The 23,392-nt window shown below is 36.4% G+C and overlaps 1 protein-coding gene across 2 annotated transcripts in view; it reads left to right on the top strand.

The window, feature by feature from the left end:
- The window catches only part of FAC1 (AMP deaminase, putative / myoadenylate deaminase), a 173,373-nt gene that overhangs the window by 125,199 nt on the left and 24,782 nt on the right, over positions 1 to 23,392 (top strand). For both annotated transcript variants that reach the window (XM_089983371.1, XM_089983370.1), the window contains exon 11: positions 9,561 to 9,674. In XM_089983371.1, the coding sequence (XP_089839497.1) occupies positions 9,561 to 9,674 (114 nt within the window). The remainder of the gene's footprint in view (positions 1 to 9,560; positions 9,675 to 23,392) is intronic.

The following is a 23,392-nucleotide window of genomic DNA, read 5'->3' as shown; positions in this document are numbered from 1 at the left end:
GACCTCGCATCGGACCCCTCGCTCTGGCTCCACGGCCCGAGCCTCGTATCATCTACACGCGTAGACGCACGCAGCTGCACGACATCCCGAGGTAGGGGAAAGTCGCACGATGGGTTTGTAAGAATGAATTAAAATTATAAGGATTTTGTGATAGAATAGTTTATTTGGCATGCATTCTCACTCGTAGAAATTCCTAACTGGTGATTGTCTGTGTTGTGTTTCTGCATCTGTATTCTTTTGAAATTTCATACTTATTGTTGAAGCTCTACGAGTAAACTCATTGCTAGAAAGACCTTATTCCTGTATGTTCGCCTGGCTCACTGTTATAAGTTACTATAAATGCCTTATTGATTATTGCCTGATGAATCTTGGAGGTGACTTCTTGATTCTTAGTATTCGAGCATGCCAAGCATAATACAGACATTTATAAAACCTTGTGATAGGCTATCAATCAAGAACCCACAAATTTACTTTGGTAATTAGACCTGAAGAAAAGTATGATACAATAGTACGGGAGGTCATTCAGTACCTCAAAGTGATTAAGAAATTCCTTATTGATATCCATTAGATGATACCGGCCTCCCCAGGCCCCTCTGCTCAGAGAGCAATTCATGTTATGTATGAACCAAAAGAATCATAAACCATTATGCTGCCCTCTCATCGTAGTTGTACTTCTGGGAAGGTACGATCGTACTTTTGGACAAGTACGTCCCATGTGGGTTACGATGGTGGGATGATGAGGTTGTGGCAACCTCGATGAGTGAAATTAGCAAAAGGCTGAGATCACATAAAAAGGTGACCATTCGCCTTCACAATCAAGATGCTCGAGTGGGTCTAATAGACCAGAGCATGTAGGATGGGGCGGCGGTTAAGAAACCCCCGTCGTACCCATCCGATCTTCACGGTTCATCAAGGGAGAGGATGGATGGTACAAAGACTCCGATGGACAGGTTGTTAACAACCACCCCACGAGCAAAAGACTCGGTTTTCCCCAGTCATCGGAGTTAGGGGAATTGGGATTACCATAAATTATCCTAGGTGGTAACTCCCAGGCACTTCTGCAGAAGTTGGATGCATCCATGGGCCACGAATGCCTTTGGGGATTTACTCTCTTGGTCACTGACCGTCCCCTTAGGAGCGGACTCAGTCAGCCATCCGGGTTAATGAAAACACCTGACATAATAAACCCCCGGATCGGTCTCGGCTGTTTCTACGTTTCGCGTCTGTGCGTACCCACAGGCCAGTTAATATCAGAACTTAAAGAATATATTCAGGAATAGATATAGATGACTGAGACTTACACTGCTTCTCTTTGCACTTATTACATTTGCTAGAATAGACTACAAATGCTTTAATTGCTTAAATATCATAATTGCTTATCTCATGAATGTCCTGTTTTATTTTCATTCTACTTATCTTTCGTGCACCTACTAGTTTGTTATGAAACTGACCCATTTCATGGGCAGGTGAGGAGTAGGACTTCACTGGCGGCCGATGGCGTGGTGCAACGTGGATCAAGATTCATTTTCTTTCTGCTGGCGGCTTGGCTCTGGGACTTTTTGGAGTTTTCTTAGATTTATTGAACTTTGGAATAAAAGACCCATTTTGTAATAAACTGCAGATTTTAATCGATTGCCTTATTTCCTAAATTCCTTTAAGATGTTGTACATGTGAATGATGATTTTTCAGCTAACGTACCCAGGATTGTTGACTTGTGTCCCTTTTTAAATGTCTTCCGCTGTTGTTTTTTAAATATTAAACTTTAAATCTTTGAAAGGTTTTTCGATAAGGTTTTCGAAATCACAAGTCGAAATTTTGGGGCGTTACATTATAAAAGACTAAGAATTTTTGGATGTAAATGCTTTGTTCTAACTCACAAAAATGATAACCTTTCTCCTAGGGCTATTGAATGTATTTTTTTGGGATATGGCGAAAAACAAAAAGGTTATCGATGTTTTGACATGCTTAAGAACAAACTTTATATCTCAAAAGATGTCACATTCCTTGAAGAGGAAAATGTTTTTTCGCACCAACCAAATGAAAATATTGATTATTCCTTTCTATTTGACTTGTTGCCTCAAGAAAACATCATAGATGATCATATTGATCCTAGTGAATCCCTTAGCGAAGATCATTTTGAACATCCAAATGATGATCAAAACTTAGAAGAAAATGTTTCAAGTCAAATACAAGTCTACTCTAGAAGAAATGAAAGGAATCCTCCTTGTGCCCTTGAAAAATTCTCTCAAAGTGAGTCAATCGAAGAAACCTCCCAAAGAAAATCAAATCGTATTTTCAAAGTACCAAATAGATTTTTTTCTTATGATTCTTTTTCCCCTAACTTTCGAGCATGCCTACTTGCTCTTCACTCCTTTTATGAACCATCTCATTACAATGATGCTAAACAATATGCTCATTGGAATGAAGCTATGAAACTAGAACTTAATGCTCTTAAAAGGGCGCAAACTTGGGAAATCATTGATCTTCCCATTGGCAAAAAACCCATTGGATGTAGATGGGGTTTTAAAGTAAAAACTAAGAGTGATGGTTCATTGGAAAAGGTATAAGGCTAGGTTGCTAGCCAAAGGATATGCCCAAGAGTATGGGGTAGATTATGATGAAACTTTTGCCCCAGTTGCTCGAATGACTAGTGTTCGAGCGCTTATTGCTATAGCCTCGGTTAAAAAATGGTCAATCTTTCAACTTGATGTCAAAAATGCCTTTTTGAATGGTAATTTGAATGAAGAAGTTTATATGGAACCGCCTCCAGGTATGAATTTAAATGGAAAAATTTTGAAATTAAAAAAAGCCTTATATGGACTTAAGCAAGCTCCTAAAGCTTGGTATGACAGGTTTAGTAATGTATTAATCAATTTAGGTTTTTCGTCTTGCTATACTGACACTGCTCTTTTTGTTAAAAGGACAGGTGACTCCATTATTATGCTTCTGCTGTATGTTGATGATATGATCATCACTGGGAATGACAAAAAGGGAGTAAATGATGTTAAGTCTATGTTAAAAGAAACTTTTGATATGTCTGATCTTGGATATTTGAGATATTTTTTAGGAATTGAAGTGGCTTATTCTGCGCGAGGATACATCTTATCTCAAATGAAAATAGTTGTAGAAATTTGTACCAAATCAGAAATATCTGATGAAAAGAAAGTTGAGACTCCCGAAGTTATTAATGCGAAACTGAGACTTGAAGATTGTGTTCTTCTAGAGGATCCAACCCCCTACCGACAATTAATCAGATCCCTCACCTATCTATCCATCACACGTCCAAATATAGCTCATGCGGTTCATGCAGCAGGCCAGTTTCAGCATGTACCTACTTCGGTTCATATGGCGGCCGTAATGAGAATTGTGCGATATATCAAAAATACCATCTCCAAGGGGCTCTTCTTATCCTCTTCCTCATATCTTGAATTGACTGCTTTTACTGATGCTGACTGGGGAGGAAATCCCAATGATCGTATCTCAATTACGGGTCTTTGCATTTTTTTAGGTGAATCTCTCATTTCGTGGAGGTGCAAGAAGCAGCAGAAGGTCTCACTATCATCTACTGAAGTTGAATATCGGGCTATGGCAATGACAATTATGGAAATCGTATGGCTCAGAAGTCTCCTTGGTGACATGGGCGTTCCCATTTCCACTCCCACCAAGCTCTGTTGTGATAACAAAAGTGCGATATACATTGTCAGCAATCACACCTTTCATGAGTGGACCAAGCATATCGAAATGGATTGCCATTATGTTTGAGACGAATATCTCAAAGGGACCATCACATTACCATATGTCACTTCAGAATATCAACTGGCTGACTTCTTCACCAAGGCGCTCCCAACTCCACGATTCATGTTTCTTCTTGGCGAATTTTCGGTCTTCTCCCCGTAAAGTTTGAGGGGGCATGTTAAATTATGTATATATAAATATATATATATATACATATACTTATATATATACATTCGTATATATATAAGTATATATATGTATATATGTATATATACATAATATATCTCTTTTTATTTTTCTGTACAAACCAAAAACCTGATAGGGGTGTTTTGGTAAATCCACATGTACCTTTTCTTTTTTTGCTTTTTTTCTTTTTCTTTCTTTTTCCCCTTTTTCCTTTTTCTTTTTACTTTTTCAATTTTTGTTTTAAAGGACCATAAGGGGCCCCATCTAGCTAGTCGTTGGGGCTCCCAACGACTAGAAGGGAGCCCCCTTTATGGTCTTCCTTTAAGCTCTCCTCCTTTATATATAGAGGAGGCTCTTCCTTGTAAATGTATTGGGTTTTCACCCTTCTCTTCCTTTTCTTCAATAATATCCAACTTATGACTTTAAGTCATTTTCTACTTTTGAGAGTTTTGTGTGTGCACATTTAGTGTTTGTGCTCTTGGTTCTAGTGGTCACTCTTAAAGAGTGCTTTTTGCTCTATTGGTGCTTCCGCCTCTTTTCATTACAATACCTTCATATGTTTCAACGGCTGATGTGACATCTTTAAAAATTGATTGTATTGGGACACTTGATTTTAATCAAAATTTTATTTCAAAAGAGTTGTTCCAAAAATCAATCTAGATCTTCTCTCAGTTTCTCAAATTACCGATCACGGTTGCCAAGTCTCTTTTTCATCCAAAGGTTGCACCGTGCAGGATCTCCAATCAGAGAAGCTGATTGGGCGCGGCCATAGAAGGGGTGATCTTTACTATATGGATTTTTTGTCTCTTCCAACCAAGTAATTTTGTAAATGCCAAAAGTATCGATATTTGGCATAAGAGACTTGGCCACCCTAAATTTTTAAAGATGTCTCTCTTTTCTTTTTTGAGCAATTCTTGTAAAAACAATCACATGTCTTGTAAAGATTGTATCTTTGGAAAATCTAAAGCTATTCCCTTTCCTCAAAGAAATTTTGTCTCTACTAGGCCATTTGAATTAATTCCTTCTGATTTATGGGGTCCCTCTCCGGTTGTATCCAAAGGAGGTTTTTCATATTATGTTTTGTGTATTGATGCTTTTTCTAGATTCACATGGATCTATTTTTTAAGTAAGAAATCTGAAGTTTTCTCATTTTTTAGAGAATTTCATGTAATGATAAAAAATCAATTCTTAGGTAACTTGTCCATCCTTAGATCCGACTCAGGAGGCAAATTTATGCCAAATGAATTTCAAAATTACTTAAAAGAAAATGGGATTTGTCATCAACGTTCTTGTTCAAACCAGAGTTACCGGAAGAGCCTAAGCAAAAGGGGAAGCGCGCTTCGGAAGCGCGAAACGCCGCGCTTCCGAAGCGTGAGGGGAAGCGTCCCCCTTTTTTGGGAAGCGCGCTTCCCCCACACTTCCCCCTCGCTTCCCCATTTTTCCATTTTTTTCGATTCCCCTTCGCTTCCGGTTCGCTTCCTAGGTCGCTTCCGAGACGGTTCAGAATTTTCTTCTAAGTGGTCCCACGCTTCCTAAATTTTTGAAAGTGCCTCGCTTCCCACTCCCGCTTCCCGTATCGCTTCCCGCTCTCGCTTCCTCGACTGGTAACTCTGGTCCAAACACCCCGCAACAAAACAGTCTTGCGGAAAAAAAACATAGGCACATAATTGAAACGACTAGAACCTTGTTGATTTCAAAAAACATTCAAAAATCTTTTTGGGCTGAGGCGGTTCTAACTTTCGTGTATTTAATTAATCAAACTCCCTCATCTTCTCTAAAGAATATGTCTCCATTTGAAAAGATTTACGACATGACTCCTGATTACCAATGGCTAAGGATTTTTGGGTGTAAATGTTTTGCCTTGCAAAAATGATAAACTTTCTCCAAGGGCGATTGTATGTATATTTTTAGGGTACGGTGAAAAACAAAAAGGTTATAGGTGCTTTGATGTAGCAAATAACAAATTGTTTGTCTCAAAGGATGTTACATTCTTAGAAGATGAAAATGGATTTTCACACAAATCAAATGAAAATGTTGATCACTCTTTGCTGTTTGATTTATTACCGCGTGATAATAGTGATGAAGAAACTTTTAATGAACAACAGGAAATACATATAGATGATTTGGGTTCTGAACAACAAGATAATGTAAATGAACCTATATCTAGACAAATTCAAGTTTATTGCAGAAGAGAAGAGGCAAATCCTCCTTGTGCTCTTGAGAGATACTTTCAAAACAACACAATGGAAGAATCATCTTAAAGAAGGCCAAGTCTTATAATTAGAGCACCAAATAGATTTGTATCCTACGAATATTTTTCACCAAATTTTAGGGCATGCTTATTAGCTTTGCATTCCTTTCATGAACCGACTCATTATCATGAAGCTAAACAATATGATCATTGGGTTAAGGCTATGGAACTTGAACTAGATGCTCTTAAAAGGGCACAAACATGGGAAATTGTTGATTTTCATAGCGGGAAGAAACCCATCGGGTGTAGATGGGTTTTTAAAGTTAAAACAAAAAATGATGGGTCTCTGGAAAGATATAAGGCTCGATTGGTTGCAAAAGGATTTTCTCAAGAATACGGGGTAGATTATGATGAAACATTTACCCCCTGTTGCTAGAATGACTAGTGTTCGAGCTCTTATTGCTGTTGCTTATATTAAGAAATGAAACATTTTTTAACTTGACGTGAAAAATGCATTCTTAAATGGTGACTTTAACGAAGAGGTTTATATGGAACCTCTTCCGGTTATGAATCTAAATGGAGAAGTCTTAAAATTAAAAAAGGCATTATATGGTCTAAAACAAGCTCCTAAAGCTTGGTATGACAAATTTAGCAATGTGTTGATTAATTTGGGTTTTATATCTTGTTATAGTGACACTGCTCTCTTTGTCAAGAAAACATGTGATCTTATAATCATTCTTCTTCTGTATGTTGATGACATGATCATCACAGGAAATGATAAAAAGGGAGTAGATGAGGTTAAATTCGTTCTAAAGAAAACTTTTGATATGTCTGACTTGGGTTATCTGAGATATTTTTTAGGTATTGAAGTGGCGTATTTTCCTCGTGGATATATCTTGTCTCAAATAAAATTGGCAGTTGATATTTGCACTAAGTCAAGAATTTCAGATGCCAAAACTGTCGAGACCCTGAAAGTTATAAATGTAAAACTCAGACTTGAAGATGGTGTTCTCCTTGAAGATCCTACGCCTTATCGCCAACTGATTGGCTCTCTCACCTACCTATCCATCACTCGTCCGGATATAGCTCATGCGGTTCATGCTGCAAGCCAGTTTCAGCATGCTCCTACTTCTGTACATATGGCGGTTGTGATGAGGATTGTGCGCTACATCAAGAACACAATCTCTAAAGGGATTTTCTTATCCTCTTCTTCATCTCTTGACTTAATTGCTTATACTGATGCTGATTGGGGAGGAAATACCAATGATCGAATCTCAGTCACTGGTTTTTGTGTTTTCTTAGGGAAATCACTTATCTCTTGGTGGTGTAAGAAGCAACAAAAAGTTTCTCTCTCTTCCACTAAAGCCGAATATCGGGCGATGACAATGACAACTATGAAAATAGTATGAATTAGAAGTCTCCTCAGTGACATGGGCATCTTCATTTCTACTTCTACCAAGATGTGTTGTGACAACAAGAGTGCCATTTATATTGCTAGCAACCACACTTTTCACGAGCGTACAAAGCATATTGAGATGGATTGTCACTATGTTCGAGACGAATACCTCAAAGGGACCATTTTGTTGCCATATGTTACTTCAAAGTTTCAATTAGCAAACTTCTTCACCAAAGCTCTACCAACTCCAAGATTTATATTCCTTCTTGACAAACTTTCTGTCTTCTCCCCGTAAAGTTTGAGGGGGGGTGTTAAATTATATACTTAAATATATATATTTAAGTATATATTTCTGTTGTATTTCCAAAATACCCGATAGGGTTATTTTTGTAATATCACTATGTATTTTACTTTTAAATATTTTTTCTTTTTATTTTTTCCTTTTATTTATTTCTTTTGGACCACATAAAGGGGCCCCACCTTCTAGTCGTTGGGGCCCCAAACAGTCATAAATATGACCGTTTGGGTCTCCCAACGGCTAGAAGGGAGCCCCTCTATGTGGTCCCTTGGGTCCTCCCTTCTCTATAAATTGAGGGCTCCTCCCTCATTCATGTATGGCTTTTAGCCTCTCCTTTTGTCTCTTTCAATAAAGTTATTTTTGCCTTTGAAGGCTTTTTACCCCTTAGTGGGTTATTTGCACTTGTATTGTGCTTGTTTTCTCTTTTGCACATTGTGTGCTTGTGTTGTTGGCTTCCTTGCTTCTCCTCTATTCACATGTTGGTGTTTCCACGTCTTTCATTACACTTGCGATGGCACGATGACGTGATGAGTTCAAGATAAGACCCTTTTCTTGACGTTTCGCTCTTGAGGACATTTTGGTAAAAATATGGTATAAAGCTTCTTTGAAAGCCTCTCTTTTGTTTAAACCTTGAATTATAAAACTGTGTTACCAAAACTCCGTTTCCTCTTTTCAATAAATATTTTTGAGTTGCAAATCGGTTTGTATCGGGAAGTTTGCGCTGTAATGTGCTCAAGGTCTAGGGACTTGTTATTTCAAACATGATTTTCCGCTGAACTTGTTTCAAACTCTGATAAATAATCGATTTCAAAACTTTCAACCTTTTTCATAAAAGGTTTCAAGTCCAAGATTTTGGGGCGTTACAGCATGTCCTAAACTTTTTGAATTTCCGTATCATGCCAAGCGTATCCAAATTATGTCCTGTCTTCTCCTTGTATCCATGTGATATAGGTTATTGCATACTTGCTTTCTTTTAGTAGATGAATAAAGAAAAACCAGTTGCAGCCTGCGTGAAGCCTTTTGCTTTATATGCATTTTTAGAAATCTGAAAGAAAATTGAAGGTGCTTTTGTGTGCTGTGTGCCCGTGTGTGTGTGTGTGTGCGCGTGAACCGGCGTGTGCGTGTGTGGCATGCTGCTTGCATGCGTGTGTGCACATGCGTGTTTTGTGTGGGCATGGGCGTGGGCGTTGGGCATGAGCATGTGTGTGCATATGCATGTGCATGCGTGTGTTACGTGTTGCATGCACATGTGCGTGTGACAGTATGTAGGCGTAATGTTTATCTTTTGTTGCTGAGATCCTCATTTCGACATTGTCTAGACTACTCTGATGTTATATCTTTTCTTTATTTTCCTTTTATAATGTGCTAAATTCTACCTTTCTTACACTTGTCATCTATTATATCACTGAAATTGCACTTGCTGAAGTTTTACCTTGCATTGGTTGTTTGCATGCAGGCTTGTCTCCATTGGCATCTTTTTGTTTGTCTGGTCATTGTGATCATGGATTTTGATTAATTCATTTAGTGTCCATCATATCAGGATTGCATGTTTTGAAGTCAGGATTTACGCTTTAATAACTAGATTATATATAATTTGTTGATACTTGTAACAAATACGCAATGCAATGTTAAACAAAGGTTGATGCATTTTTTTTTAACTATTTTCGCTGACATGCCTATTAAACAAGAAACTTTTTGTTTGCGCAGCTCCATTGCATGTTCTATACCACTGATCTATTTTTGTCTTATTGTAGATGGCAGAATATAGAATATCCATTTATGGAAGAAAGAAAAGTGAGTGGGACCAGCTTGCCAGTTGGATCGTGAACAATGAATTGTACAGTGAAAATGTGGTGTGGCTGATCCAGGTATATGCAATATCTTTGCTAACTTTTATTTCAGGCAATGTGAAAGCAACATGCTTCTTGTTTAAGATTCAACCTGTTTCATGTAACCTATGCAACGGGAACCTTCTTGTGTCTGTTTGCCGTGTTTGTGGGCATTGAACTCCCTAATCTGGAATATCCCAATTGATTTCATTGCTTTGCCATTCTAAAACAGTGAAACTGATGCTTTGCTTCTATGATTTTTTTGGGCTCTTTTTCTGTATGCGGCTTGTGCTTACGCTTTGACTATCCAGATGGAATTTATTTTTCACTTGGAGGTTAAAACCATCTGATCACTTTGTATCTCAGTTATAAATTTGAGTCCATACCTGCAACAGTGTTAAACATCCAGCAGAAGCACAAACTGATGGAACAAGAGTCATGGACCCTAATATTGCGCTTAAGAGAATGATGGCTCCTAAGGAATTCTATTTATATTCAATTACCTAAAAGGTATATTATTAATAAATAATTAAAGGACAATATTACGTGCGTACAAATCATACAAAATAACCAGACCATAACAAATAACAAAAGCTATGTGACATGAGTACTTCCAGAAGGGTGCTGTACCTGTTAGGGGTGTCAACAGGCCAGATCTAGTTCTGAGCCAGGTAGGTTCAAACCCGGATCTGGCTTTGAGGTGCTGGTACCAAATTTGGAGCCAAGTCCAATCGAGTCTAACATAAGAAAAATCATACCCGCTAAAATAATATTTTTTAAGTTTTTTACATGGGAAAAACATGGAGCTTAATCGGAACTCTGGTCAGACCCGGGTTTGATATGAAATTTCATAAACCATACCCGGCTCCATATACTAATTTGACCCTTTGAGTCCGACCCAGATTCTAATCGGGCCTCCTTTATTACCAAACCATGACCCTATAGGGTTTGGTACGGGTTGGATCCAGGTCAAACACACATTGACTGTTAAGAAAACACATTGGACTAAGAGGGGATATGTTTCTATTTTATGTATTTCATTTACATTAGTTGTAAAGGGTTTTTTGGTAAAATACCAAAACCCTATGATGCAGCGGAGGGGAAAACCCGAGGTCAGCCTTCACGTAATGGGTACCGGACACGCTTTCGGTGCAACAAAGGGGCCAACACTAATACACTAATGGGCTGACGTTGATTCTACTCGATTAGCACACAACCCACGTTAATGGGTGCCGATGTGCTGCAGTGAGAAGACCGGACTCCAGCGAGGCACCCTGGAGCAGAGGGTGAGAATCACGACTCTAGTGGGAGATCGGGTTCTGGGATGCACTTGGGTGCAACAAGTAGGGGCACGATCCAACGCAGCGAGGAGTTGACGTGATGTTGGTCTTCCAACCCACAACCAGTCGATCAGCCATGAGTATTCACAGGAAACGTGAACCAGAAAAAAAACATAATCGGATCAATCAATCCGAGCAATACTTATTTATGAGATCGGTAAGGGAGCACAATTAATATGACAAGTAATAAGTAAAACTGAAACTTGCAACTGGAATACCAAATAAACAAAGTGAATAAAGGCTGCAAAGACTGACGTGAAACTGAAAAGAAACAGTGGAAATAATAACCAATAGGGAAGTAATGACAAAAGCAATAATGGACTGACATAAAAGTAATAAAGAAAACCAAAAGGAATGACAAAGGCTGCTGAAAAGAAAGAAAAACTGCAGGGAACCCCAAAAAAGAAAAGAGCTGCGTTAATTCCAATCTTCATCGTCTGTGTTGCACACAACCCTAAGATGGGTATTTAACGTGTGCAGCTGGATCCGGGTTTGGCCCTGGACCCGAGTCGACTCCTGTTTGCCGCTGGATCTGGGACGTCTGTGCTCTGCATCACCCTATGTATCTCTAACACCTATATTCATTAATATGAGTAGCCGACCCCTAGAGAGAATCCTAGAGAGGTTGGATGGCTTGCTCCTCTCCACATCTCCTTCCTTCTCTTGTGTGCATCCATGAAAGCAAACTTTCATTGACACCCCTAGTACCTCTCTCATGGATGTTAAAATGTAACATATATATATATATAATAATATTATTATTATTATATATATTTTTTATTTTTATATGTAATTTATATTATCTAGTTCATATTGAACTAGATAATATAGTTTGGTTAAGTTCCAACCAGAACTTAACCAACCAGTCTAGTCGTTGGAACTAGTCCAACAACTAGATTTCTAGCCCTAGAAGGGAGAGCTCCTTATGAGCTCTCCCCTTTGCTCTTGTATATATAGGGGTGCAGCCCCCTCTTGTAAACTCACTCCTTTGTAATGCTTTTTAAGCATTTTCTACATAAATAAAAATATTTATTTATGTGTGTGTTGTTCCTATTTTACCCTTTTTAAGGGCTTTGCTTAAAGTGTCTTTTAGACACTTCCCTTTGAGTGTTTCAAGGGCATTCGTGGAAGACCATCATTTCATTACATGGTATCAGAGCTACGAGATTATTAGATCTTGGAAAAAGGTCGCTTCAGTTTTCGTGCCTCTTGTGCAAAAGTGTTTCGTCATTTGGAGAGAAGGGTTTTATCACTTCATTGAAAGGGCTTCTACATCTTTGTATTGTATCTCTTTCTCTTTTCACATTCTTTTTCGTTTATCCTTTTCTTTTCTTTTTTTCTTTTCTCCCATTGGAATCGATGGATGACAATGATAAAGTCACCATCATCCTTATGAAATTGAGCGCCACAAATTATGTAACATGGGCTTCAATCATGAAGCATCATATATGGGGGAAAGGCTTATGGGGGATTGTGGATGGTTCTGATTCGGAACCTAAACTATCTCTTACTAAAAAAGAGGGAGATAAAGAGGTTCCATTATTAGAAGAGGAGAAAATCAAGGCTCTGGCCTCTTATGAAAAAAGATGGAAAGAGTGGAGAATGAGACATGTGAAAATAATGTCATGACTTATTAATAGCGTTGACATTAAAAAATGTTTTAGTCTTGCCAAATTCGAACATGCCGATAAGGCATGAGAATACCTTAAGAATATGTATTCCCTAAAAGACATTGCACATGTGTGCAATCTTCAAGAGAAGGTTCGAATAATGACTCAAGGTGATAAATCAATTCACGAATATTACAATGAGTTGTCTGAACTCTGGGAAGAGCTCTCCCTTTTGGAACCTAAATGGCACTGTGCAAAAGACATCGAGCTTTGCCAAAAGCAACTCGATACTAAACGTTTCTACCAATTTATAACTGGCTTAAGGCCGAAATTTGAGTCCACCAAATCAGCCCTTCTTCACCGGGAAAAAATTCCTTTTATTGTTGAAACTATTGAAGAATTAATGGAGGAAAATCGTCTTCGAAAGAGTTCCTCTAAAGTTGATCATGATTCCGTCCTATCAGTATCTAGGCCTGGGAATCACACTCGCACCTATAGGCCACCTCATTTTGGGAGGCATAATGACGAGTTTGACAAAAGAAAAGTTATTTGTCATCACTGTCATGAACCGGGGCACTACAGTCCTTAATATCCAAAGTTAAAGAGAAGAGATGAAAAGAAGGTTGCATCAGTTGAAGCTGAGCCAAAAGATCAAGATGCACCAGTTTCTATGGCTCAACTTATGGACATTCTTCAGCCCCTTCTTCAAGGGGTCTCATCATCCGTTGAAGCCTCAACTGGAGTAGCAGTTGCATCTGTATTCGGTCCAGGTAACTTTCCTTGACTTTTAGATTCTGGTGCCTCATTTCGACTCCAAATTATAAATGTTTATCCGAATGTCTTAAAAATAACTCAAATATTTCAAAAGTCTTTACAGCAGATGAAACATCTCTTGAAATAAAAGGAATTGGGTGTTTTAAAAAATCCAAAACTTTTTGTATTCCCGAAATTAGATATATCCCAAAATTAAATTTAAATCTCTTGTTTGTTTCTCAAATTTCTGATTATGGATGTAATATATCCTTCTCTTCTGATGGTTGTTGGGTACATGATCGCCAGTTACGGAAGCTGATTGGGGAAGACCATAGAGAAAGATGGTTATATTACATGGACTTTTTGAAACTACCAAAAAATGTATTTTGCTTAAATGTTAAGAAATTGGAAACAGACTTGTGGCACAAAAGACTTAGCCATCCTCATATGTCTAAAATCCATTTTTTTTCAAGTTTGGGAAAATTTTGTAAATATGAAAATTTTGCTTGTAAAGACTGCATTCTTGGTAAAATGAAAAGATTACCGTTTTCTAGTAGAACTTTTGTCTCTATAAAATCTCTTGAGTTAATACATTCTGATGTTTGGGGACCCGCACCAGTTATTTCTAAAGGCGATTTTGTATATTATGTCATCTTTGTTGATGATTTTTCTAGACATACTTGGATTTATTTTCTTAAACATAAATCTGAAGTTTTTGCTCACTTTCAAATATTTCATAAAATGATCACAAACAAATTTTAAAACAATATCTCCATTTTTCGCACTGATTCAGGAGGAGAATTTATGTCTGGAGACTTTAAAAATTATCTTAACTCATATGACATTATTCATCAACGATCTTGTTTAAATACCCCTCAACAGAATGATCTTGCTTAACGCAAACATCGCCACATTATGGAGACCACTCGGACTTTGCTAATAGTAAGTCAAGTGCCAAAAGGGTTTTGGGCTGAATCAACTTTAACTGCCACTTATCTCATAAATAAAATGTCATCTTCTTCTTTAGAAAACATCTCTCCGATTTAAAAACTTTATGATTTAACTCCAAACTACTCCAGACTAAGAGTGTTTGGATGCAAATGTTTTGTATTTACAGACAAGAACGATAAATTCTCTCTTCGTGCAATCCCATGTGCCTTTTTAGGATATGCTGAAAATAAAAAAGGGTACAAATGCTACGATCTTCAAAAGAGCAAATTGTATGTGTCAAGAAATGTGACCTTTCTTGAAAAAGAATTGTTTTTTGAAAGCGAAAAGTCCAAGGATATTACTGAATATTCCTTTTTAATTGATTTAACTTCAAAATCCAATGAAGAGGATTTTGAATGTAACTTTGATAATGATCAAAGTCCTACTATCTATGAAAATGATAGTGGAGACCAAACCAGTAGGGATGTTAGTTTACAATATTCAAGACGAAGAATTGGAGAGCAACGACCCCCATGTGCGCTAGAAAGATTTTTTGAAGTTCCTCCTCGCAGGACTTCTAGAATCTCTAGACCTGCCAAAAAATTTGTCTCTTATGAATCTTTTTCACCCTCGTATAGGGCACAACCCTTGCATTAATTCAATCCTATGTTGAACCTTCCTCATACTTTGAACCCAAAAATCATGAAGAATGGATTGAAGCTATGAAAAAAGAGTTAGATACATTAGAAAAGGCCAACACTTGGTCCATCAAGACTTTCCTCTTGGAAATAAACCTATAGGATGAAGATGGGTCTATAAAGTCAAAACCAAAAGCGATGGGACCCTTGAAAGATATAAGGCACGGCTCATGGCCAAAGGCTATGCTCAAGAGTATGGCATTGACTATGACGAAACCTTTGCTCCTGTGGCCCGAATGACCACAGTTCAAACTTTAATTGCTTTAGCCTCTATTAAAAAATAGCCTATATTTCAAATGGACGCCAAAAATGCCTTTTTAAATGGAAGTCTTGTTGAAGAAGTATACATGGAAGCTCCGCCTGGTATCAGTCTTCCTAAGGGTAAAATTCTTCGTCTTGAGAAAGCTCTTTATGGTCTCAAACAGGCACCAAAAGCCTGGTATGACATGTTTAGTCATGTTATGATTGATATTGGTTTTCATTCTTGTTTAACTGACACTGCCTTGCTTATCAAGCAATCTGATGCAGGTATCATCATTCTTCTTCTTTATATGGAAGATATGATCATCACTGGAGGTGACAAACAGGGAGTTGCCAATATCAAAACTCTTCTTAAAACTCATTCTGAAATGTCTGATCTAGGACTATTACGATATTTCCTACGAATAAAAGTTGCTTATTCTCCTAGAAGGTATTTGATATCTCAATCTAAATTTGCTTCTAATATTGTTTGCAATTCTGACATTACAGATGAAAAGAAAGTAGTTACTCCAGAAGTAGTTAATGTTAAGATGAAAATTGATGATGGACTATGTCACACAGACTAGACTCTAAGGTCGACGCACACGCACCCGCGTCGACACACACCCGCGTCGACACACACCGACACGGGTGCGGCTCGGACTTAGTCAACCCGACCGTAGGTGCGGTCAACTCACTCAGGGTCATTTTGGTCCATTTTTTTTTTTAATTTCTGGGCTACAGAATTAAAAAAAAAATTCTTGGGGGGTTGTGCACAATGGACTGTGTTGTCCACAGTCACAGACTGTGCACACAGCACAATCACATACTGTGACTGTGCTGTGTCTTTGCACTTTTTTTTAAATATATATATATATATATATATATATATATAACAGAGTCCCCGTGTCCAAAAATTTTAAAATCGTGCCGCACCCGTGTCGCACCTGCACCCGCCCCCATGTGACATAGATGATGGAGAATGACTAGAGGATCTTATTCCATTTAGACAACTTGTTGGAGCACTCTCCTGTCTTTCCATTACTCGACCAGACACCACACATGCTGTACACACAGGTAGCCAATTTCAACATGCTCCTACCTCTGTTCACATGGGAGTAGTTTTACGCATTATTAGATATTTAAAGAGCTCTCTTTCACGTGGACTCTTCTTGTCAGCATCGTCATCTTTAGATTTGATTGCTTATAATGATGCTGACTGGGGAGGTGATTCTAATAATAGGCACTCAACCACTGGTTTTTGTGTGTTTTTAGGTGAATCTCTCATATCGTGGAGGTATAAGAAGCAGCAGAAGGCTTCTCTTTCCTCCACTGAAGTTGAATATAGAGCCATGACGACCACCGCAATGAAAGTTGTTTGGTTCAGGCGACTGCTTGCTGATATGGGAGCTGAAGCAACACAAGCCTCGTGCATGTGCTGTGACAACAAGAGTGCAATCTACATCGCAAGCAACCAGACTTTTCACGAACGCACCAAACACATAGAGATGGATTGTCACTATGTCAGAGAGGAGTGCCTGTACGACACCATTGATCTGCCATATGTTACATCAGAATACCAATTAGCAGATTTCTTTACCAAACCTCTTGCAGCTCCTAGATTCCACTTCCTTTTAGACAAACTTTCGCTCATTGTACCGTAAGTTTGAGGGGGAGTGTTAAAATGTAACATATATATAATAATAATATTATTATTATATATATTTTTCTTATTTTTTATTTTTATTTTTTAATATAATTTATATTATCTTGTAAACTCACTCATTTGTATTGCTTTTTAAGCATTTTTCTACATAAATACAAATATTTATTTATGTGTGTTCCTATTTTACCCTTTTTAAGGGGCTTTGCTGAAAGTGTCTTTTAGACACTTCCCTTGGAGTGTTTCAAGGGCATTTATGGAAGACCATCATTTCATTACAATGGATTCTAACTTTCATTGACACCCCTAGTACCTGTGTCAACCCATGTCGACATTGGTACTGGTACTTCACGAGTATGGGTCAGATCAATTTCAGATCCAACACAATGCAAACTCAATCCATTACCTTTTTTTTTGAAAGGATAACGCTGGGGGGTTGCCCCAGATTCTATTAATTAATTAAATGAGCCAATTACATCTGATGGCCGACATCGGGGAGCCAATCTGGTGGCTTGTCCTTCCAAAGAAGATCGTTACGTGACCACAACAAGAATATGATGTAACTCATAGCCAATAATGGCTATGAACAAGACATAAAATCAAAGAAAAGTGAAGAGGACAGAGTCGCGGCTAAAGAGGAAGACGGTCTGCCTTCCTTAGCGACAAGAAGCAATCTGAACCATCTCTTGCTATTGGTCCTCACATGCATGTGCACTTCTCTAGGGAGCTCATCTGTAAATACACAACAGTCATTTTCTATGGGCTTAGATGATCGTTGCCTTTTGAAGCCTCCAATAGTCTTGAACCCTGTTTGATAAAAAATAGCAAATGAGAGAAAATCCAGGTTGTCATTTGTTAACGAAGCAAAGCTGACATAAGTTGCTACCAAATCCACTAGTACATGCAGTCCAGCTATAATACCAAACAACACTTGCTGTAACAACCCCAACTGACCCATGAAAAATAGTGTAATTTTCTTTTTAAAACAATTCTGAAAACTCTCCCAAGGATCCGAGGCATATCACAGATTTAATATAACCAAACCGCAAACCATTCCATGCATTGAATTGACTTGAAGTAATAAATCAACTTCATTAATTAAATCAAAAGTCAAAAAGTTTCAGAATATAAAAATCGACTCTATATCTAATCATGTCATCTGGTCAGAACCCAAACACCATCACAAGTCTCCAACTAGCCAATCCAAGACATCAATGAGCATTTGTGCTGTAAAACAGTTTTAAGAAAATGGGTAAGAACCAAAGTCCTCGTAAGAATTCCTCTAAAAATTAAAACAGTAAAGAAAATAGCATAAACTAATTCATGCATAAATTTCAGTTGAAATCACAAGCATTAACTTACCACAAATACTTTATCATTCAAGCATTCAACCAAATATCATGCAAAACCAAATATGCATAGATTCATGAACTATTGCTGAACAGTAAAATATGCATGATTCAATGCACATGCATGAATAACTTATTAAGTTATTTATCAGAGTTGCTTTTGTATGCATGTCTATTAATTTTCATTTTTTCTTATACCTACAGATACTTAAAACATGCACAAATTCTCGAAGTTCAAGTTAGGTTTCCAGTCATAACACACAATTTGTATTTTAATTACTGGGTTCTACACTTGTTCTTTGACTGATATAAAAAATCTTCACCTTTCATCTGAACAATAGGAATCCCTACCTAATGTCGGGACATCAATAAAAATCCTCAACCATTGACGCCACTTTCTTGGTATACCAATAACTACAACTGAGTCAACACCACCAGCCCCAAGCAAAGTAGTTGAATGCTCCCTAAAACCGTGGCCAGGACATGAACCACACATCGGGTTCTTAGGTGCAATTGCACACAAAGTTTTAATAGCCTCACAGTCCTCCATGACCTCCATCCAAGATTCCCACACTATAGAAAGGACATCAAGAAAGAAATTAATTACACTGTTTGGTCTCTTTTACTATTTCAAATCAATTCCAAGTTCTTTACACAAGAACCATTTTGCAAATCCACATGCAAAAACAATTTCAGGCCCTGACCCTCACAATTTAACAGTATAATTAAGTTTGAAAAAACAATAATTTTCAAAAATTATTTTGCAATGCATAAATAAAATCAACAGCATTAGAGCAACACATGCTTCTAACCTACACGGCCCGCATTGGTTCACACGTTACCACTAACATATATCAAAAGTAATTTTTGCCAATTGAAAATTTAAGTGAAACTCACACAATTTTCAAACATGTTTACAATATACATTCGCAACACAAAAGAATGCACATTAAACCAAGTACATACGCATGCGAATATAGTACTCGCAGACCACACCATTCACGATCAATTTCATGCATATAATCAAACCGAACATGCATATGATCAAAATCATGCAAACATCAAATTATTTTCAGATTCATGCGTATGATATACACAATTGCAAACTGATTAATTTAGGTTTAGATTTATATATCAACTTAAAAAATACATATTCCAATCATAATCATGTACATGACTATCTTCATGTACGTAAATTGGCTATGCAGAAATTTTTGAAGAGCCTATCAGATTCATGTACATGCTCAATTTCATGTACTCAAATCGATTATGCATCAAATTTAGTACAGTTGATCAGATTCATATACATGATCAGAATCATGCACATGGATCAGCCACACAGGTAATGCAACCCGCGAGTCAAATTCATGTGCATGGATTGACTAATCACAACGTGACCATAGCTGGTTTGATTCATGTACATGATCAGATTGTACATGGGTCGGCCAGACCTGAACTAAATTCAGCTGGGCTGATTCCTAAGTTAACATATCCACATTTGGGCTGATCCATGTACATGGGTCGTCAGCCATACATTATCATATCTATTGTGGGGTTGATCCATGTACATAATCATAATCATGTACATGCAGCTGGGCTAATTCTTGTACATGAACAGGTTCATGTTCATGGATCAGCCAAGCATGAATAAGCATGTTACCAATCAGCTGAACAAAGAAAAAAGTAAATAGTTGCATTCATGTATTAAATTCAGCTGAGCTGATGGACTAAACATATATAGCATTCAGCTGGTAACAGATTGATGTACATGTGTCGGCAAGACACTTATACCATTCAGCTGAACAGGAAAAAAAACTAACTGCTTAAAAATAATTCATAAACAGTTGGTCTGATTCATGTATATGTTTCGATTCATGGACATGGATCAGCCTGTCATAAGATAACATATTCACAACTTAACAGATAAATAAAATACATCGACTGGTCTGGTTCATGTACATGAATAAATTCATATATATGGATCGGCCAGACTTGAGTTTATTTCAGCTGGACTGGTTCAGGTACATGAACAGGTTCATGTAGACATGTACACCGCTGGTCTGATATGTACATGAACAGAATCATATACATGGGTTGGCCAGACTCACGTAAACATGTAAACAACAACTGAAAGTATCATGATCAGAACTGAATATTCATATGCATATTTCAAAATCAATAAAATCGGCAAAATAAAAAACACATGAATATGAAATCGGCAAATCAAGAAACACATATCTTTCAAAAGCATGATCAAATAATCGACAAAACTAAAATAATAAGAATCATATATATATATATATATATTCAGTTTTGTCGATTATTTGATCATTCTTTTGAAAGATGTGTTTCTTGATTTGCCCATTTCATATTCATATGTGTTTTTTATTTTGCCGATTTTATTGCTTCTGAAATATGCATATGAATATTCACTTCTGATCATGATACTTTCAGTTGTTGTTTGCATGATCATGGGAAATAAGCAAATCTAAAACACATGCATATGTTCAGATGCACAAACATAAAAATCGATGTTATGTATATCCTTGCATGATTAATAAAATCAACAAATCTGAACATACATATATCTTTATATATTCAGATGCATGAATACTAAAATCGTCAAGTCTGGATTACAAAAAGATATTCAGATGCATGAGCATGAAACTCGACAAACCTGGTATATATATATATATATATATATATATATATATATATATATATATATATATATATATATATATATATATATATAGCCTTGAAATTCAGATTTCTCTTTTTGCCCTCTAATCCTATGCGCAAATCAATTTATACGATTCCCTTTCCCATGCGAATTAAAAGAAATACCTGTACCTTGAATCGAAGATCAAAAGATTAGAAAAAAATCGATGGATTGGATTTTCTTTTTCTCCTTTTTCTTTTCCCTTTTCTTTCTTTTCTTTTTTTTTCCTCCCATGATTTTCATTCTCACTTTTTTCTCAACTCTCTCTCTCTAGAACACGAGTTCTAGAGAGAGGCATTCTAGTCCCCTTTTTATATGATGTTAAAGCCTTCTAAATGTTCTAGAGAGGGGAGATAACCTCCCTTCTAGATGGTTCTATAAGAGTAGAGTTCTACTATGTGTAGAAATCTACTCTCTTATCTATCTTGATCTTATCTCTTTTATATTTATATTTTTATTATTTTATTTTAATTAATATTCCAAGTGGAACACCCCTTCTAGAAATTCCTCATGGGCTCTACCTCATCCTTATTTTAATTTAAAGTTAATTAAATTTACCTTAATTTTAAAATTGCCATGGATAGATTTCGGATCCAGATTGGATCCAAGATCTAAATCCATATCAAAACACATATGGATTCCAACCTTGACCAGATCCTAGTCAATATGGATCTTGGATTGGGTACAAATCCATATTAACTTGGATCAAATGGAGCGGATCCAGTCCGATCCAATCTAAAAAAAGCTCTAAAATAAAAGCCAGTCATTTTTGAAAAATGCATTTTCGGGCCAACCGTAATTCGATTTCGGAAAAGCATATCTCCTACGAGATCTACGTTCCGAGGCGGATCTAACGGTAGTCTTAGCTAAATTTTGCTTTCGAATTTTGCCTGAATTTAACTTTAATTTCGCTCAAATTTAAAGGTTAAAAACAATAAATTTCTTAAATTATTCTTTAGTTAATTATCTCTTGTTAGTGGGCTCTAGGACACGACCAAACTTAGTTGACATGACCTCTATTTTAAACATTTCTCATGATTTTATCATATTAAATATAAATATAAATATAAATATAAAATTTGAAAAATATATTTTATACTTTAAAAATCATGAAAAAAATCATGAGATATTATATCCCTAGCCCATTAAAAGAATTTCATACATGAAATTATAACGTACCGAATAAATGTGGATTGTGTTCACGCATATTGGTCTCAGGCTCCTTAGTGCACTCGTCCAGTCCGTGATGTTGCCAACGCACTATCACGAACGGAATCGTCCTACTCTGAAGTGTCCTCTCCTGTCGATCCACAATCTTCACAGGTCTCTCCTCTGTCGTCATATCAGGTTGTACCTTGATTGCTTCATAGTGAATCACCTGTGAAGGGTCGGATACATACTTCCTCAACATCGAGACGTGGAACCAGTGTTGTGAAAAGTGTTGAGGTGTAGCAAGGCGCTCCACCAAAAACCGAGGCGAGGCGTAAATCGTAAGCCTCAATTTTTTTTTTGAAAATTTTAAAAAAATTATAAAATATATATAAAAATACAAATAAAAAATGCTTTATTGATGAAATAACAACCAATAAGAAATAGAAAATCTCAAATAAGTACTAAAAAATATGAGATTAACATATAAAAGTAACTAAAAACTGATTATATAACTGGAAAATATATGAGATTAACCGAAAAAAGTTAAAATATACTAAGAAATTGATTACATAACTGAAATAACTGGAAAATATATGAGATTAACCTACAAAAGTTAAAATATATGAGATTATTCTAAAAAATATGAGATTAACATATAAAAGTAACTAAAAAAATGATTACATAACTGGAAAATATGAGATTAACCAACAAAAGATAAAATATACTAAGAAACCGATTACATAACTGGAAAATATATGAGATTAATCAACAAAAGTTAAAATATATGAGATTATTCTAAAAAATATGAGATTAACATGTAAAAGTAATTAAAAAATTGATTATATAACTGGAAAATATATGAGATTAACCAAAAAAAGTTAAAATATACTAAGAAACTGATTACATAACTGAAATAACTGGAAAATATATAAGATTAACCTACAAAAGTTAAAACATATGAGATTATTCTAAAAAATGTGAGATTAACATATAAAAGTAACTAAAAACTGATTACATAACTGGAAAATATATGAGATTAACCAAGAAAAGTTAAAATATTCTAAGAAACTGATTACATAACTGAAATAACTGAAAAATATATGAGATTAACCTACAAAAGTTAAAATATATGAGCTTATTCTAAAAAATATGAAATTAACATATAAAAGTAACTAAAAAATTGATTTCATAACTGAAAAATATATGAGATTAACCAGCAAAAGTTAAAATATATTAAAAAACTAATTACATGACTGTAATAACTGAAAAATATACGAGATTAACCAACAAAAGTTAAAAT

Source organism: Nuphar pumila, chromosome 12 (assembly GCF_984573655.1).
Source record: "Nuphar pumila chromosome 12, dmNupPumi1.hap1.1, whole genome shotgun sequence".
NCBI lineage: Eukaryota > Viridiplantae > Streptophyta > Magnoliopsida > Nymphaeales > Nymphaeaceae > Nuphar > Nuphar pumila.
Note: the sequence above shows the minus strand (reverse complement) of the source record. Positions and strands in the feature narration are given on the sequence as shown.